General features: G+C 35.3%; 1 protein-coding gene across 2 annotated transcripts; it reads left to right on the top strand.

The window, feature by feature from the left end:
* The first annotated feature begins 4,361 nt into the window (after positions 1-4,361).
* Positions 4,362-19,771, top strand: si:ch211-161f7.2 (retinoic acid-induced protein 2). 2 transcript variants are annotated; one of them, XM_051672854.1, is made up of 2 exons: positions 4,362-4,507; positions 12,845-19,771. In XM_051672854.1, the coding sequence occupies exon 2, from the start codon at positions 12,924-12,926 to the stop codon at positions 14,460-14,462; it is 1,539 nt and encodes a 512-aa protein (XP_051528814.1). In that variant the 5' UTR covers positions 4,362-4,507; positions 12,845-12,923; the 3' UTR covers positions 14,463-19,771. The 2 variants fall into 2 exon arrangements, with proteins under 2 accessions (XP_051528814.1, XP_051528815.1); XM_051672855.1 differs by lacking the exon at positions 4,362-4,507 and adding an exon at positions 11,868-11,964.
* Positions 19,772-19,792: the final 21 nt, after the last annotated feature.

Raw genomic sequence — 19,792 nt, 5'->3', positions numbered from 1 at the left:
AGCAAAACTCAAGGTTACAGTGAGGCACTTACAGTGGAAGTGAATGGGGCCAATGTTTGGAGGGTTTAAAGGCAGAATTGTGAAGTTTATCATTTTATAAAAGCACTTATATTAATTCTTCTGTTAAAATTTGTGTATTATTTTAGCAGTAAAATTTTCCATTTTAGGGTTTTAGAATTGACTGAATTATGTCGTCATTGCAACGAAGTTGTAAAATTGGCTATAACTTTACACAGAAAAGGTTAGTAAAAGATTTGATCACACTAAAATCATGTTAACATGTATATTGTTTACATCTTGTGGCTAAACTTTTGAAACAGTATTTTAATGTTTACAGATTGGCCCCATTCACTTCCATTGTAAGTGTCTCACTGTAACCCAGATTTTTTCTTTTCTTTTTTTTTTTTTTTTAAAGAAAAGGAGGGACGAGTCGAAATAATTTTTCTGTGGTATTCACTATTATGGCACAAATGCTGTCGATTGAGCAATTGAGAAATACATTGAGTTGCAATTGAGCAACTTGTGTTGAACCCGAAGTATTCTTTTAAAGAGGTACAACTCTTATTTCTTACAAATAAGAATATATATTATTATTATTATTATTATTATTATTATTATTTATTTTATTTTATTTTTCATAATATATTAAATTATATGCAGATTTGTTTTTGATTTCTTATGGTTTAAAATTATGGCATTCAGTATAAAAAAATAAAAAAATCGTGATTAATCTCGTGGTTTCAGAATGAAACTGTAATAGTTTCAAATAATGTCAAAATGTTTTTGTACTTTTCTGTCTTAAGTGCCCAAATAATCAATGTGTTACTCAAATTATCCACCAGATGGCAGTGTAATAGAATTTAATACTGGTGGGATCTGAGAAGAATTTTCTTTCTCAAAATGTCATGTTTTATGTCGTTATCACTGGCAGTTGAAGATTTCTAAAACATACAATGGCCCTAAAAGTATTTGGACAATTTTTTTGTTGGTGTAGAATCATTTGTTTTGTTTTTTTATCTAATTGCATTGCAGACATTTTCAAGAGTGACCTAATTGTCCAAATTGTCCTTTTTGGGGCCACTGTGGGTCTGTTCCAAACCTAGTGAGCTGCCTCCTGCCTACATAGGCAGCTGCCTTCTATGGTAGCATCTATAGCAACTACAATGGAGCCTCAAGTGGGTGATTTGAACTTGCAATTGATTTAAATAAAGGTGACACGCGAGGCTTGAGGCAATACTCTAATGAGCATAAATAGGCCCTACATAGCGCACACATATTTTGAGTAAAAGTCAGTTTTCTATTATTTTAAACAAATGTGTATCGATACTTTTCAGTATTTAATGGATTCTAAGCATGCACTAAAAACAAAATGTTTTTCATTTCTGTTCATTCTGAGCAGAAACATTCCGGTTCGGGCATTCCACAGCCTCCTTTTAGTTAACAACGTTCTTTTTAAAATGACAGGACTCTGTGCTAAGGGTGGGTGATGTTTCAGTTGCAGTGTTGTCAGATCTCACAAGAGAAACAAGCTCAAAATAAGGGGCTTTCCTCAACCAATATAAGAGATAATAAGACATTCATTTTTTCCCCATGTGGGGGAAGTATCAACATGAAAATCATCATAAGCAATGTATACAGCAGCCTATACAGAATAACGTCTTTTCAATAAAAGTATTCTTTATATTAATATATCCCCCAAAAATATGTCAAACATACATCTGGCCATCTAAAATCAATTAATATCCTAAATCTCTCTCTCCTGCATACATGCACACACTGCTTCTGGTCACGTTTGGGCTCAACTTCATCTAATGGGATTTATATATTAGATCTGCTTCCCAGTAAGCCCGGCAGCATCAAATCTGTATTAATGCATCATATCTAACAATAATTCAGTGAAGTCTTGGAAACAACTGAGAAATGTACTTTTTACCTTAATATTTTTCCTTTAATCTGGATTAATTGTTTATGTATATGTAATAATTATATATACAGTAGTTGCTGAAAAGGTCTTCCGCATGTCATGGAAGGCTACATCTAAAATGTGCAAATTAGGCAAAGAAATGTGTGATGCAGGAACATGCTATCATGTTCTACTAAAAAGAGTGAAGCCCCATTTTCTGGGCAATAGGAAGTGGTGTAATTCCTAAATTTAAAGTGATAAACCATTTAGTCTCTGGTTTTTATTAAACAAATTATCGGGATGAAATTAACCAGTTATACCCTCATTTAAAAATAACAATTTCACTCCGGAACAACTGGTAGGGATTTTGTTCTTGTTTTCGGTTACATTCTGCAAATAATTTCATTCATTTTCAGCTTTTGTTTTCATTCCTTGAACTGTTTTTAGTCCCTGGACCCTATTTTAAATTATAAGCACAAAGTTTGAGTATTTTCTTGCAAGAATGCGTTAAGTCTTGGTGCACATGGGTTTGCAAAATCACCTGCGCAATGCACTAATTGGCTGGGTCAAATGCAATTTAATTCTGAGGTTCTTCTCCGGTTATTGCACCATCTGCATCCTATTATATAGTCCATTGCCTGTCAAGCACCAGCGAAATAAACAAAGACAGCACATTCATAAGACATTGGTAGTGTAAATGGACTGCATATAATAAATTAGAAGAATAGAAATATGAATTTACGTTCTACTGTGGATTAACTGCGTCCTTGTTGAATGTCAGGCATATTTCTATGACAGTGACAAGTTCCTTTTATACGCATAGAAAATGTGTTCTCACCAGGATTTGGATGAAGGCTCTGTTAAATTATAGGGAATGTAAGTATTATTAATAATTTTCATCTACTGACTCACAAATTATGGCTAGAATGAATCATTAATGTATCGGCACGCACTTCACTGCTACCGGTCAATTTTGTACAATTCAATTCATTTGTTGAAACACTAAAAAATTAAACCAAAACTATTTCTAAATTCAAATTATACTTCAAACAAAATGCAAATATAATCAAAATAACAAAGTGGTCAAAAAGTCATACCAAATCCAACTTCTTCCACCGGCTCCTTTTGCAGTAACTTAAAAATCACTGTACGACAACAGGTGGAAAAATACCAATACTAATTAGATCATAAATACAATTATAAATATAAACATAATAATAACAATTGAAAAATAAACCTATAGATAGTTTAACACAAATCTCATACATTTATGTTTCATAAAAAGGCTATTGTCAGGGACATTATTTGATGTTCAACTTTATTTTAAAAGATTGGACATGAACTTTATTACCACGTGCTGGTAGAATCTCCAAACTGCAAATGCAGGAACTGAGTTTAGACATTTGCGCTGAAAACAGTCATGGTATTGAAATGTCTTTGCGCAATGACCTATTTCTCAGGAAAATTGCAAACTGGCTTTGCACTACTTCATTAACATACAATACACCCACAGTAGCGCAAACACTCTCACCCACGCCCACATGCGCTTTGCGCTGGCACGAAAATTGCACTTAAAATTAGCACTCTCAATTTAATAAGACGTAGCGCATGGTCGTTACACGCAGTGCTGCGCTTTGCATGCTTACGAAAATAGAGCCCCCTGATTCTAAGTATATGTAGGGTCTAGGCTAATAAAAATTTACCTCGCTGCATCCGCCATCTTGGATTAATTTTTTTCACCAAGCTCATCGCTGATGGTTAATTCTAAGACAGAATCATTGTTTAAAAGAGCAAATAAGCTGAATAGGTTACTCCAGAACCGAAATGAACTGACTGACAATCTTTTCATATTTATATCTCATTAACCACCATTGGGATGACCAATTTCAGCTAAATATTCCATAAAAAACTCCCAACAACAAACCTGTATTCATCTGTCACTCTAAATGAGACATCACAGAGACAGTGAACAAAGCCCTCATGATCCGTGAACTCTCCATAAGAGATTAGACAGAAGCCATTGAGAAGTGATTAAGCGCCAGACGAGATATGACGGAAGGCTGTTAGTCAGAGGTAGACCTTCTGACCCCTGAGGTTAGCGTCTAGTGTCTTAGAAGGTCTTTGAGGCTGAATGTGGAACAATGGGTCTTTTAGAGGCAGGAGACAAGGGAAGGCATGAGGCAACAGACCACCATCACTTCTGACAAAGTCCTAGTTCCTGTATGACACTCTGAGATTCCTAATTTGATTAAAGACACTTTAAAAGCTGTGGATTTGTTAAACACTCCACTGTATGCAATACCATTGGAACATGTTCAACTGGCATATTATTACATTTTAGATGTCATGTTTAAAAGGGCTAGTTGTTAGTCTGCATTGAAATCAAGTTAATAACATTCAGCTGGGCAAGGGCAGAAGGGGCAGTTCTACAGTTTAATTCGCTGAGATCAGGCTGCTCTGTCACATATTTGCAGCGACAGCCAGACTTTATCTTTCAAGTAATAAACTTTTAAAAACTATACTAAACTAAACTAAAATTTGACAACACAGACAGTGGAAGTATTAAAACTGCACATCTAAACTGGTGTTGGCAACTACACAAAGGTAAGAGTGTTTCTGTGAATTCATGGATCTATACAAATTGTGTTAAGTAGCATTTTAAATATAGGCATATACCTTAAAAATACATTGGAATCTCTTAAACTCATCAAGAGACTCTTCGATGCATTTTTTCCTGTTGTTTACAACAAACATTCACCAAGACTTGCCAAGCATTTTTACAACGTTTGTTCTTGTGAGATATGTTTAATAGAAATGTCTCATAGTTTGCAAGAACTTTAAATCGAAAAGGTTTAAATAGGCTCAGAAGACACATACCTTATCAATGTTTAAACTTGAAGGTCAGTGTTTTCTTAAACAATGTTTTCCTAAATGCATAAATAAATTGTTTGTAGATAATCAATACGATTGTCTGCCTAATCTCAGATTATACTGAGAGTAGATGCATGAAGTGTCATTCTTTTTAAGGATCTAGTTTTGAACTGTATGAGATGTATATAAGACCTATGCCACCCTTATTCTTTCTTTAAAGGATTTACAATGTCCTGTCGCATTTCATTTCTCTAAAGAAAGAAAATATATTTTTGAAAGAAAGGAATTTTCCATGCTTTTGGACAAAGCAAAGAACCATGTGACAAGTTAATTAGGGATCAAATCGATTCAAATGTGTTAATAATCCTCAAAGAATGTCTGGAAAGTATGAAAGTGCTACAGTCATGACATGCATTTCACTTTTGAGCAAATGTTTTGGACCACAAATGAGATATTTATCCCGGTGGTTTTGGTAAAATGGTTTATGGTTGTATTGGGTTTGTGCTTGACTGAGGCAGAACAGCATGGAAGCCATTAAGGTGCAAAAAGTGGAATTCACTGTAGCTGTTTATCCACAAACATATGCATGAAGGAAAAAAAAAAACACAAAACCACACGCGTCTCTCTATCTCTAAAACTTTTTTTTTTTTTTTTTTAAGGAAAAGGGCACAACATTTTTTGCACACTCCCAAACTTATCTAAATAATAATAATAAACAAATATAACGGTATAATACTTTCTCTGTTGAGCATTTTTTTTTACCCCAAATCCTCATGAAGTTGCAATGCATCATTTAACCTGCCACATGGAGGCTATTAAGTTCCAAATATCTAGTACTTTAATCCACTCTGGTTTGGCAACAGGAACATTGTTGGGCAACATTTCCATTATGCCCATATAGAAATCTGATAAATAGCTATTTATCAGAATATAGTTCATTCATATGAGCATTTATGTACATACCGTATTTCCACTTCCACTATTGGTTTCAGACATAGATTCTAATTACTTATGTGAACATGAAGTGTTGAATGTATTTAAACTTATACATAGTGATACAGCACGTAGGAACTAGAGGTAGACCGATATATCGGTTTTACCGATTAATTGGTGCCAATAGTTGATTTTTGGAACTATCGGTTATCGGCAAAAATCTGTCGATAGTTACCATTAATATTTATCATTTAGTCATTTCAAAATAAGAGTCCCCAGTGTGTTTTGGGCTGGTTTATACTTAAAAGTACCACATTATGTACCAAATCTTCATGTTTCTGGTTATTATTCGGATTTTGGTTGAACAAAAAACTGCATCTGGGATTTTATTCATTTCTTATTCATTTTTGTCTTTGCCCACCATAATAAAGAATATATATATATATATATATATATATATATATATATTATACATGTAACGGGATTATGTATTAAAAATATAAGTAACTGTATTCCACTACAGTTACAATTTAAATCATTAGTAATTAGAATACAGTTACATTCAAAAAGTATTTTAATTACTGCAGAGATTACTTTGCATTTTATTGTCATTTGTTTCATTTAATATTTAGTCCTTTCAGATGGAAAACATTTATACATATAAATGATGCGATCCAAAGTGCATTGAACAGCGGTGAAACACTTTCTTATGATGTGTTACATTCATACGAGCAGACAGAGAAGTAAGTTTGAAGTAAGTTTGGAGCAGAAGAAATAGAAATAAACCTTGTGTAAACTGTCAGCTTTACGCTAAAATTTACCATTTTACATGCACATGTTACCAGACACTATCTTATTTTTTTATCAAGAAATTTCACGTTGGATCATAATTTCTTTTTTTCTAGTAAGACCTTTGATATTAGGGCAAACATTTTATTCTTGGTCATAATTTTTTTTATTTTTTCCCTTTAAAAATATATAAAAATCCTTAAAACAAGATTTTTAACATGTGTATTTTGTCTTACTGTACTGACAGAGTTTTTATAGTCAAAACAAGTGAAAAAATCTACCAGTGCTGAAGAAGTAATCCAAAGTATTTAGATTACATTACTGACCTTGAGTAATCTAACAGAATACGTTACAAATGACATTTTACAGCATGTATTCTGTAATCTGTACTGGAATACATTTCAAAAGTAACCCTCTCAACCCTGTATATTTATATATATATATATATGAATCGGTTTTCGGCCTTTCCCATCACCTTGGTTATCGGTATCGGCACAATCTACAATCGGTCAACCTCTAATGGGAATTCATAGATGTACATGTACAGGTATTTGTCATATATGTGTGCATTTGGAAAAATCTATGTTACATATATGAAAACAGCCAAAATATTTGTTGCATGTATGTAATTGTAAGTAATGTGTGTAAATGTAATGTAAAATGTGACTATTTACATATTCTTTGTGTGAAAATTTTTACAATAAGGTTCCATTTGTTTGCATTAGTTAATCCATTATGTATCATGTAACTAACAATGAACCATATATTTCTATAGTATTTATTAACCCTTAAATGCATAGGAATTTCACCACTTTTACATATTCAGGTCTTTAGAGACCCGGCATGTATAAATTGACCAGTAGTGTAACATTTTCAAAATATTTTCAAGACAATTAGAACATAATAATATAAAATATATTTTGATATATTTTGATGTTTTATTTTGTTTATATTCATTTATTAGAGATAATGCAACAAATCAGGACAAAAGGAACAGGCAATTACTTTCACACTGAAATTTCATGAGATGCAACTGGCTGTCAAACACATATTGAGCTACACATAATACATAAGATACACATAAGTATTTTCTCAGGCACTTATTGACTCTAAATAGTTGCAAAACTTACATCATTTCAATAGTACACTCAAATTACAATAGTCAGATCATACTGTTCATGTGTTACACTTGCTATAGTTTACTTCCACTTTGTTTCTTCATCAAATTGCAATGTCAAATGTAAATCAAGTAAATCAACGAATCAACAACGCCACCTTGAGTACGAAATAGCACATATATTATGTATGTGTACACGAAAAATAAACTATTTATTTGTACGAATACAGTACTAATTTCTTTGTAATGAACAAAGAAATAGAAATCATGTGATAGTAAATGTATATATTTATGAAATAATCATAAAAAAATATAATTTATGCAAGTGCAAAAAAAAAAAAAAGTGTTTCATACCTACACACTACACACTTTTGGTACTCAAACCATTATATTTGGCTTTTTTTCGTCTTCTTATTTTATGTGTGTTACACTATTAATAAGAGATATTGTAGAATGAGGAATTCTAAAGAGGTGTTGGCACAACTCAGTTAAAAAAACAGTACAGGGGGTTAAATGAGGTCCCGGGTCTCTAAAGACCGAGGTATATGTTTAAGGGTTAATCTTGGTTATATATATATATATAATTTTTTTTTTTTTTTTTTTTTTTAATTCATGGAAATGTTTGCAAAAAATGTTACTACTCCCTGAAAGATATTAATGAAATAAGTGCCGTGAGATATCTCACCGGTCTCTGTGACAAATCTAGACTCTGAAAACAGCAAACAAAAATGTGTCTGTGGGCCGCGGACAATGACGCTTTCTACTGCCAATCATTTTGCACGTAGTTGCAGCAAATTATTGAGGCTTAATGCCATTTTTATGCCATGTTGCTCATAAAATTTGTCAGCTGAGGGCGCTATTTTGCTGCTGTTGTTTTGACAACTGTTTCTACTCGTGTCGGTCTCAATACAGCTTATTTGGTATCTTTGGAGTGCGGGGTATCTTTGGAAAGAGGGGGCGTGGCTAATCCAACAGCTCATCTTGGGGAAATTTTAGAATGGCTAAAATCGCATACAGCACCTATAATGTTCGTTTAGTTCATGTTAGTTCATAATGTATGAACTAATGTTAATGTATACATAAATGTATTAGTATATGTTGAAATTAACATTAATAAATTAATAATAATATGCTGTAATAGTGTTCATTGTTAGTTCATGTTAACGAATATAGTTAACTAGTGTTAAAAAATGTAACCTTATTGTAAAGTGTTACCATGATGTGTCTTACATGTATTGACATCTATCAGATTTCTGTATGGGCATGTACACAGTTCTTTGGTTTGTATTACTTGCATTTGGAGCAAACATTTAGCTTCACAAGAGTGAACACAATATTCTTGTGCATGGAAGATTGAAACTCATCCATGGTACTTTCAGTCCAGAACATTAAAAGGCAAGCAAGAAATAAACAGAACAATGAATGGATAAATATATGTGAATAATACACAGGCTGGTTTATGTTCCACCCACTTCTCGCTAGATTAAACACATCTGCTTTGAGAAGACTTGGAGTTTTGCCCCAGTGCTTCGAGATCCACTCTCTTTGCTACCATCTACTGAAAATAAAGGAAGCATTTCTCTTTTTTTGTTTTTTTTGCCCATATGTGATTCATGATAGCATTATTTCCCATTGCATGGAGGTTTAAAGACTTGCACAATAGTTTGCAAGGCCTGTCTCCACTCATCATGTGGATTTGTTCATTGCAATTTAACCCAAAGCAGCGCTAGCATCTGGTCAATGTTAGTCACTTATATTAGTGCTAACCTAATCTGGATTAAATTTCCCAGAAGTATTGACTACTCAGGACCATCCTAAATCCTCTCAAATCTACTATTATGTTTCCCAAAACAATAATAAATTCACCCTGATGTTAAGTTATAAGGACACCAGTGTGGGTCTATTTGCATCTGCTGAACTGATATTTAAAATGTGATGTAAAGTCATGGTAAACATTACGTCATACAAGAAGGAATAGTCTCGATAAGTGTCGTTTTTTCTGCCATGCATGGAAATGCTAATTTCAATTGGATTCTATTTATTAACTTCAATGGTTTTGACATTTATAAGGTTCTGTCTCTCAAAAGCCCTGTTTTGTTTTTTAGAGCATTTTAATGGATGTTGGGCTTGTGGTAAGAGGAAATTTGGGTGCTATAGTGTCAGGCTTATGCATTTATTTTCCAACATAGCCAAACTGATGAATGACTACTTCATTAAACATTTTTTTATTCAATTGTAAGCCCAAAAATCAATAGTGCATGGGCAAATGTTTGAAAACGTTTTTGTAAAAGATGAGTCCTCAGACAGCTGTATAGTTTAAGCAAGCAAGAATTTTCAGTTTATATCTTAAAACTACTAATACTGTAGACATCCAGAAAGATACAGTGGCAAGAAAAAGTATATGAACCTTTGAAATTAGCTGGTTTTCTCCATTAATTGGTCATAAAATGTGATCTCAACTTCATCAAAGTCACAAGTATAGACAAACACAATGTGCTTAAGCTAACAACACACAAACAATTATAATCTTTCATGTATTTATTGAACACATCCCATTAAACATTCACAGTGCTGTGGAAAAACTAAGTGAATCCCTAGGCTAAAGATGTCAAAAAAAGCTAATTAGAGTCAGGAGTTGGCAAACCTGGGATCCAATTAATGAAACAATATTTGATGTGTGGGTTAGAGCTACTTTTACTTATAAAAAGCACTCAAACATCTTTAGTTTGCTATTCACAAGAAGCATCTGCTGACGTGGACCATGCCTTGCAAAAAAAAAAAAAAAAAGAGATTTCAGAAGACAGATGATCAAGTATTGTTGTATAAAGTTGGAAAGGGTTACAAAGTTATCTCGAAGAGCTTAGATATTCATATGTCCACAGTTAGACAAACTGTCTATAAATGGAGACAATATAGTACTGTAGCTACTCTCCCTAGAAGTGGCTGTCCAGCCAAGATGACTCAAAGGGCACACCGCAGAATGCACATTGAGGTAAAAAAGAACCTTAGAGTGACAGCTAGAGACTTGAAGGAATCATTGGAACTGGTTAAAGTCTCTAAACTACAGGATGGCTTAACAAAAATAAAATCCACATTTTGGAGTGTCCCAGTCAGAGCCCAGACCTTAACCCACTGTGAAATGACCTCAAAAGAGCCAGTCACACCAGACATCCTCAGAATATGGCTGAGTTGAAGAAGTTCTGTAAGGAAGAATGGTCCAAAATTCCTTCAGAACGTTGTGCAAGTCTAATCCGCAGCTACCGGAAACGCTTGGTTGAGGTTATTGCTGCCAAAGGAGGATCGACCAGTTATTAAATACAATGGTTCTCTTACTTTTTCCACTGCATTGTGAATATTTAATGGGATGTGTTCAATAAAGACATGAAAGATTATGATTGTTTGTGTTTTGATAGCTGAAGCACATTGTGTTTGTCTATACTTGTGACCAATTAATGCAGAAAACCAACTAATTCCAAAGGGTTCACATATTTTTCTTGCCAGTGTATCTTGCTATAGAAATTGACTGGAGTAAAAAGTTTCCCATACAGCAGCATATATATATATATATATATATATATATATATATATAGCAGGAAATTGAAAAGCAATATGGGCTATCATCAGTTTGATTTACACATTACTTAAATACTGTGGTGGAAACTGGCCCAACTATTCTGGGACGTTATTTTCCCTATGCATCTCTGTGTGTAAATGTTTATGTGTGTGTTCTCCAGAGGCATGCCACTAAAATATTGCCGTTTTCCTTTAAACAATGACATATGGGCCTTGGGCTTAACCTCCTCAGCTGGAGATGGGAATGATATTGTGCTTGTTTCCAGCACGAAAACTGTATACTGTTCACTTGAGATGAAAAAGATGGGATTGAATCAACGTGGATCAGGGTTGTACAGAGTAATTTTGCTGATTAGCAACCCATGCTATTTATAGAACTGTCTGTAAGAGTTTATGTACTTACATAATGTGGCATCTCATTGTGAAGGGATTTGTTATTTAATGTGGATTAACTAGTTCCGGCTTGTCCTTATGGTGAGTCAATATGGTGAGTCATTATACTGAAAAATGTTTTCTTTTCTTTTCTTTTAAGCAGCATCTACACATTTTTTGATGTTTAAATTGTGGTAAGGCTATGGCATCCTTTGTTTTTCCACGTGTTGGTAGGTCAGAGCCTTTAAACCAGTTGGAGCCTACAAGATTAGCAACAAAATGCATAATGCGGCAGTCCCAGAGACTACACTTACACTAAACAATCCTTTTGGAATGAACTATGTGTGGATTTTTCTACAATAAAATTGCTGTTTTATAAGAGAAGACACTGACAATTTTGTGACAGGTAGGTGTCAGTTTATGGCTCTCTTCATTTCTTTGAATGGTATCCGCAAATGGTGACTTACACGCTAGTTGAACATTACACTCTCTCCTAAGGAAAAACGCAGAGGTTGTTATATCTGTATAGAAGATCTCTGGGTAGGTCTCGTGCACTCGTTTGACACGTGCACAATGACTGCTTTGCAATACTCTTTTCAGCACAGTCAACACCAGGTGCATGCGCCGACAATGCACAAAGAAGTGGACTGTCCGCGTGTCTCGAAAAAAATAGTCTGCATGCAGACAATTCGATATGGAAGCCGGATCCCGCCACGAAAAAAAAAATAAATGTTAACTCTGACTTTATATCTCACAATTGTGAACTTAATTACTTGCAATTGCAACTTTTTCTCACACTGTGAGGTATTACGCTGAAATAGTGAGAAATAAAGTTGAAATGGCAAGATATAAAATTGCAATTGCAAGATATAATTTCTTGTAATTGTGACTTCGTAACTTTTCATCTTTATAAAAGGAAATTCTGACTTTATACCTCACAATTCTGACTTTTTTTCTTGCAATTGTATGATATAAACTCTCACAATTTCAACTTTATCTCTTGCAATTGTGAGAAATAAAATCAGTATTGTGAGGTATAAAGTCACAATTGTGAGAGTTACCTTTTTTATTTTTCTATTATATGGCGGGATCAAGGCACCATTGTCCGGCGTACACTGCTGATGACAAGATTTTGCATCACACACACTGTGTGCAAGACGTAGCAGCACACGGAAAACTGAAGTATACTTTGGCCTTGGAAAACCACTCAGAGATAACTCACTGAAATCACACTGACAAGGAACATAAAGTTTTGATGCCAACTAATTTTTTCCCCCTCCTACCAGGATCACATATCTGTCAACTACAAGAAGTTTAAAGTTTGATGTCTTTCTGAGTGGAAACCACAGCGTCTTGGAATCAACGATGGAGGACCTCCAAACAAAAGTTGTAAAAATGTGTCAGTCAAGACAAGCCGACACAGAAATACCAGATGAAGATGGTGCCTGCACTTCTGATTCTTATAGTTTCAATTCTATTGATCAGACTAAAAATGATGCTGATTTGGAAACTTCAACTGAGTTTAGTCATTCAAATGAACACTCTTTGAGCCTTGCTCTTAAAATGGCCACATCTTTGCAGCAGTCTTTCTGCCTTGGAAACAGTTCTGTTATAGTGCCTGTTCATCTACAGCTAACACAGGATGTTCAACCCCATATTGATGAGAGAGAGTTACATCCCTTCAATGTACCTGCTTCAAGCACCATCTCCATGCCTTTGGTTTTGGAGCAGCAGGTCCATCAGTATTTAAACTCCCAACCTCCACATTCCTTACATTCTTGCCCGTTTGCCAATATTCAAACAAACACCTTGTCCGAAAACTCACTTTTGAGTCAACCTCAGCATACTGTCCTGGAGCCAGAAGCTTTGCTTTACAACAAAGATGTTCCCACATTTCAAAACCAAAGAACTGGCACAGCTTTGGAAGATCTAAAACCATTTCAGAAAAATTATTCTCCAGACCTACCATTCCCTTTTGCTCCAAACTTCTTACCCAATGAAACTGTGCCATCACTGGTCCCTCCAGCCACTTTGTTGGTCCCGTATCCAGTTGTGGTCCCACTTCCAGTGCCGTTACCAATTCCAGTCCCCATTCCAATCCAAATACCCCAGAGCCCAGACTCAAAAATATTCATTAAAACCTCTAGAACTGGTACTACAATGAACAAAAGCACTCAGACCTCCACTGAAGACTTGCCTACTATCTCTTGTTGTGGTAGCTATTCCGTATTTCCTCCTACCCAACTGGTCTCTCAGGATGAGGTGCTTGATCTGTCACTTAAGACAACCCAAACTCAAACCAAGCAGGAACATATGTTATCTGCTTCACCAAACACAGCCCTGGACCTATCAGTGGCAAGATCAATTACTAAACGACAATTCCCTTGGCATGGCCTGAAATCCAATCGATTATTTAATACAGATTCAACTAAAGGTTCATTTTTGGACATTTGTCAACCAGTAAAGTGCTTGCAGAGGCTAAACCATGATGATGTGAATAGCCAAAGATACTCCAGACAAAGTGCACACTTCAAATGGACAATAGGCGAAGGCAATGGAAAGGTCATCACACATTCAAATGATGAGGCCCACAATGGCAGAACTGTGAGCTCAACTCAAACTGTCAAAGTCATTGTGTCGGCCACAGAGACGGTTCCTCCAATTCTCTGTGACAAACAGAGATATTTTTCCAGCATCCACATGAATCCAGAGAGCAGACAGGATTCCCTGCCACAAGAGTGCTTTAGGAGACCTAAAACTCACAGTCTTTTCAGTGAACGACACCGACAGGACAGAACAGCCCATTTCAAAAGGAGTAGGTCACAACACATTCAAGGACACACTGCTCTATATAGTAAACAGCATCTGGCTTCCTTTCTGCCCAGCAAATATAGCTGCAAATAAGAATACTTTGTTGAATGAGATTGTGATTATTATTACAACACTTATAATTTGTTACTTTACAAGGACTAACAAACTTTACAAATCCCCACTTTTAGCTCAAACAATTAATAGTCAGAGAGGTCAGAATATAGGTCTAAAAAATGACAAATGAACACTGAAAACATTATGTAAGTGTAAACTGATGTACATGCTTTAAGGACCCTTTTAAATGTCACATTTTAAGAATATTATAATCAATCATGTAAATCAGTGGTTGTCAATAATTTATTTGGTCCCACTTTATATTAGGTGTCTTTAATTACTATGTAATAACATTAAAATACATGCAATACAACGCACTTATTGTGTAACTACATGTTGTTCTGCAAAATTCTCACAAGATTCACATTTGCTGCTATTGAGGTTGAGGTACGGATAGGTTTAGGAGTAGGGTTAGGGGTTAGGGGTAAGGTTAACAGTGTAACTAAAGATGTAATTAAATGCAGGTACTTTAAATGTAAGCACAATGCAACAACACGTATTTATATAATAAGTAAATTGTATCAAATGCTTAAGTACAGACACCTCATATAAAGTGGGTTCATTTTTTTATAAATTTTTTTGGTCACGCCATATGTCCAGTCCAGCACACATGCAAGAACTTCTTAGGCCGAAATATACTCTATGCAAGTTTGTGAACGCCGGCGCTTCTAGCTACACAGGCTTGATTTTGTGTGTTGTTGCATTCCACAATGTGTCAAACCGCAAGTACGTGTTGTATTCTTAACATTGCAGCAAGGGGCGCTATAGCGGACATTAGTGTTAAATGTTCACTTCTACGGTATATTTTCTCTTTCAACTCAACTACTGTCATGGCGGAGCAACAATTTGAAAAGAATATTGCTAAGCCAGTAAGTCAAAGTCAATATTTTTATACAAATTTACCTAAATATTAACACATCCAGTTTAACTGCACATGTGTTTAAAGGTAACTCTATCGCCCCCTTGAGTCCCGATGCTTGTTATCACAACAGTAACGCAAGAACGCAAGTTAAGCATGTTCAACCAGACCGCGAGTTGGCAATAGGTGTTCGACTTCATGCAGCGCTGCGCAGACTTGAAGCAGTGTATGTCGGTTAGAAATTTTGTCTGACTTGAGACGATGTAATCACCGCGTCACTGTGACGTATACAATCAAAGTACTGCGAGAGCGATTCGAGACCAGACATCTGGCTCATCCGGTGCAGTTTCTCCAGAGTAGCTTGCGATTGGCTAGACTCAAAAGTGACAACGTATACACGTGTTTCATGGGCTGCGTTCGCAGTGGCATACTACGCATACTACTCTTGATTTATCAATCTATGGGAGAAATAGTAAGAGTGGTATGCCATTACTGTGTGTTCTGACACCTCCAGTTCTGCGAAAACTCTCACAAATCTGTGTTTTTATAACAGTACATCATGTTTATATCATGTTATATTATGTCATAGTAATACCATGCTTATTCAAAAAGATACTGACTCCTTTTTTTGGTATTTAACTATACGGCTTTTATTGGACTTTCAGCTTAACGAGTCTGTTTTAAACGGAGGTCATAGCCAGCTACAAAGGGGCGGGCCAGCATAAGTGGGCTGTACAAGTGGGGCATACTTGCAGCATAAACTCCTCCCTTGGAGGCGAGGCCCTCCCACTTGAAGGTCTCCAGTCTGCAGCTATACATACTTGGGCTTGACGGCTCTCTTTTCAACTCCTCCCCTGATTGCTATGGAGATATATATGTGCCAAAATTCTGTACGTGCAAAATAATATTTTGAGCGCACAAAAATGTTCAGTGCATGCAAGATTATATTTTGAGCACGCAAGTTGATATTTTGAGTGCAAAAAAAGAATTTTTGAATGCGCAAGATTACATTTTGAGTGCACAAAAATGTTCTGCGCTTGCAAGATAATATTTTGAGCAAACAAAAAGTTATTTTGCACACGCTTGAACTCAGTTTTGTAAAGCAATGTATCTTCTTGCAAAGATTAATACATTTTTTGCATATTTAAGATCTCACTCGCTCCTCGTATGCACTTTGCGTGCGCTCTGAACTTTAGACTGCCCGCTTGCTTTTGCACCGGTATTCCGACAAGTCCCGCCTCCTATGTCAGGATTGGCTATTAGGAGCTGCTTACAAGCACTCTGTGATTGGACAGTTGAGGTAGCTACAGCAGTATGAACATCTCAGTGTAAATATTACAGAAGAGCCAACAGGCACAATGCTCCAAGTTCAGTACACATTTTATATACTGCATGCAGTTATCATTACAAAAGATATTTACCCCATGGATTATAGACATACCAGGAGTACTGTAAGGCTTAACTTACTGCAATGTAAATTTTTCAAAATATAGTAGCTTGGGATCATGCAATATAAGGAGTTCTTTCAATTATGTTTTATTTTTATTTTTTTGCAGTCTCAAACAACTGATATTCAATATACTGTACAGTTAATTTACCCCAAACTATGACAGGAGACATAATTATCCTCTTTTCCTTTTCTTCTGTTTCTTCTCATTAATCATTTTTGTCATAAGGGTTGTGGTAGAATGCATAAACTTCATAAAAACAGCATACTGAACATTTCAAGATACCCCACAGCTTTGAAATGCAAACATAAACAGCTTTTCTAATTTATTTTCAATAGGATATGTTAGTTTAGGCAACATTTACAATACACAAGGCTGAAGAAAAAATGGGAGAGGACACACTGAAGAAGGTGGACAATATTAAATGTTTATTAAAGAAAATAATATTCATGTAATAATAACAAAAAGAAGACTTAGATGATCCATGGTAGACTGTAACCTGGTCATGTTAATTTTAATAAACTGATCTCTCAGAATATCCTTTGGGATAGATAGAAGTCAAATTAAGTTCCCACAAAACTACACTATTACGATTTACAATGTAGTTTTACACATGGGAGAGACTATATTAATATAATTTCAGATTAAAGTGGTAGCTAACATGGCCAAGCTAGTAGCTACGTAAGTGTAACTTGGTTACCTAGATAACCTAACACTAGCCAAGAGAACCAAATACTAATATAGACCAAACTAAGAGAGCTAGACAGATAGTTATCTAGCTAGTAAGCCTATTGGCAGTGTACAGACTAAAAATATATATTTCATTAAGGTTAAATAAAAGCAGTTAAATCTACACTATGTAACTTGTTTTTAAAAAAAAAAAAAAAAAAAAAAAAAAAAAACTAAATGTTATTAATGAGAGAGTGCAACAAAAATCCATCTTCCAAACCATGTCTTTACCCAAATACGCTTTGATAAACCTATAATAATGATTTATATTTTAGAGCTGTCGGGATGGATTTTGCAGGATATTGCATACATACGTCATTCGCCCGTGCGTGTTCACATCATATCCGTACACAGAGAAAATCAGCTCCAGCTACTGTAGCGCATGTGTGGGAGTAGTGTGAAGCTGAAAGTTTGTTGTCACAATGAACGAGAAAAATTGACCATGGATCATTCAAAACAGCAAACCTCCGGGGAATCACCAGTTGTAAAATCAAAGAAACCCCAAACAGAGCAGAGTCTACAAGCAAAAAGAGAAAGCAACAGAGTCCGTAATAAAACCCAAATTAACATCGGCTTTTCAGAGGTGGCGACAACTCCGATATAAATAAATCCTTTAGTCTTAGGCTTGCCAAGAACATGTGAGTCTTGAAATGATGTTGACCACTGGTTGGGAACAATGACAATCTATAAATTAGTTACTACCGTGGTCTATTTGGCCAGAATATCCTGCAGTTATAAAAATTTACAATGTTTGACCTTATCATACTAGCAATCGTTATGTCTAATGTTAACGAATGTTACCTGACTTTTGTAAAGTCAATCATTTCAAAACATCAATGTTTTCAAAACAACAGCATAAGATATGTCACTTACCTGCTCAGGTGACATGTTTTGGGATATCCTTCTTTTCAGCCTTTCTTTCATTATTTATTTGTCCATTCGCTCTGATAAGATGTCCTGTATCCAGTGTACACCGTTGCCTCAAAGCACATTCATCCGTGCAGAGGAGCAGAGCCGAAGCACGACTTTAGTCATTACCAAAACAATGTTCTTCCGCAAGACACATGCAGTTTTATTTTTTAACCGCTAGAGGGCCAAAAGTTACATAGTGTAGCTTTATTTCAACAAAAGAACTGATTTTGTGGTCATAGTGTTACACATTTCCTTTCTTGAAAACAACTATCCAATTCTCCTTTTGCTCCTGTTTTGATTAGCAGTTTGATCTGTGATCTAGCCAGCCAATCAAAATTGACCACCTCATCTCTGATTGGTTGAAATTCTGGCACATTATAATGCTGTAAATTTGTTAAGCAAGCAAGTGATCAAAGCTTTGAGCGCATGCAGAATGAGTAGTAGGAGAGAGTGAGATCTTGCACATGCAAAAAACAGTGGAGTTACACAAATTTCAGAAATCTGTGCAAATTCACATTCAAAGAAACTTTATTCAAGCACGAAATAGATTTTTGTTTGTGCAAAATGAATTCATCTTTGCACGAAGATATATTGCTTTACAAAACTGAGATCATGCACGTACAAAAGACCTTTTAATGCACTCAAAATATCATCTTGCGCGCGCAGAATTGTGGCAGACATATAACTCCATACACTAAAACTGGCAAATCTCACTGATCGGTAAATCGAGATGCAGTTCAAGTCGAAAACACATAATTTGTTGGGTAAGCACTTGCATTTCCATACGCATAGTCTGTGTAAATTATGTTTCTGGCCTAAAATTAACATAAGACACATTCGATACCACCCAGATAGCACACATACATCTCAGATATGTCTGTATTAGATTTTAAAAGATCAGATTTAAAAACATTCTAAATCATAAACATCTCAAAGACACCTGCTGAATGTCTTTTTGACATCTGAGACATACTTACAGAGCTGTTCAGCCGTAACATGAATTTGGTCTGTGGCAGGGGCGTAGAAATCATCTCAAAAGTGAGGGGGACAGAATGTTTAGCGCAAGACGAAAATAAATATATAAGATATATATTTTTAGAGCTGTCAATTGATACGTTTTTTTAATCTAATGAATTACGTGATTGACCAGTGAATTTTAACTTTTCCATTTACACATTTAGACATTTGCTGTATGATAGACACAGCACATATGCCCCATGAAAAAGTGAGGGGGACACGTCCCCCGCGTATTCTACGCCCTTGGTCTGTGGTAAACATTACTTGACGATATGTGGATGTTTCGTTCCACAACATAAATTACACACAGTCATACCTGAAACGTGAATTTTGAAGCCGGCGCG

Source organism: Myxocyprinus asiaticus, chromosome 35 (genome assembly GCF_019703515.2).
Source record: "Myxocyprinus asiaticus isolate MX2 ecotype Aquarium Trade chromosome 35, UBuf_Myxa_2, whole genome shotgun sequence".
Classification (NCBI taxonomy): Eukaryota; Metazoa; Chordata; class Actinopteri; order Cypriniformes; family Catostomidae; genus Myxocyprinus; species Myxocyprinus asiaticus.
Note: the sequence above shows the minus strand (reverse complement) of the source record. Positions and strands in the feature narration are given on the sequence as shown.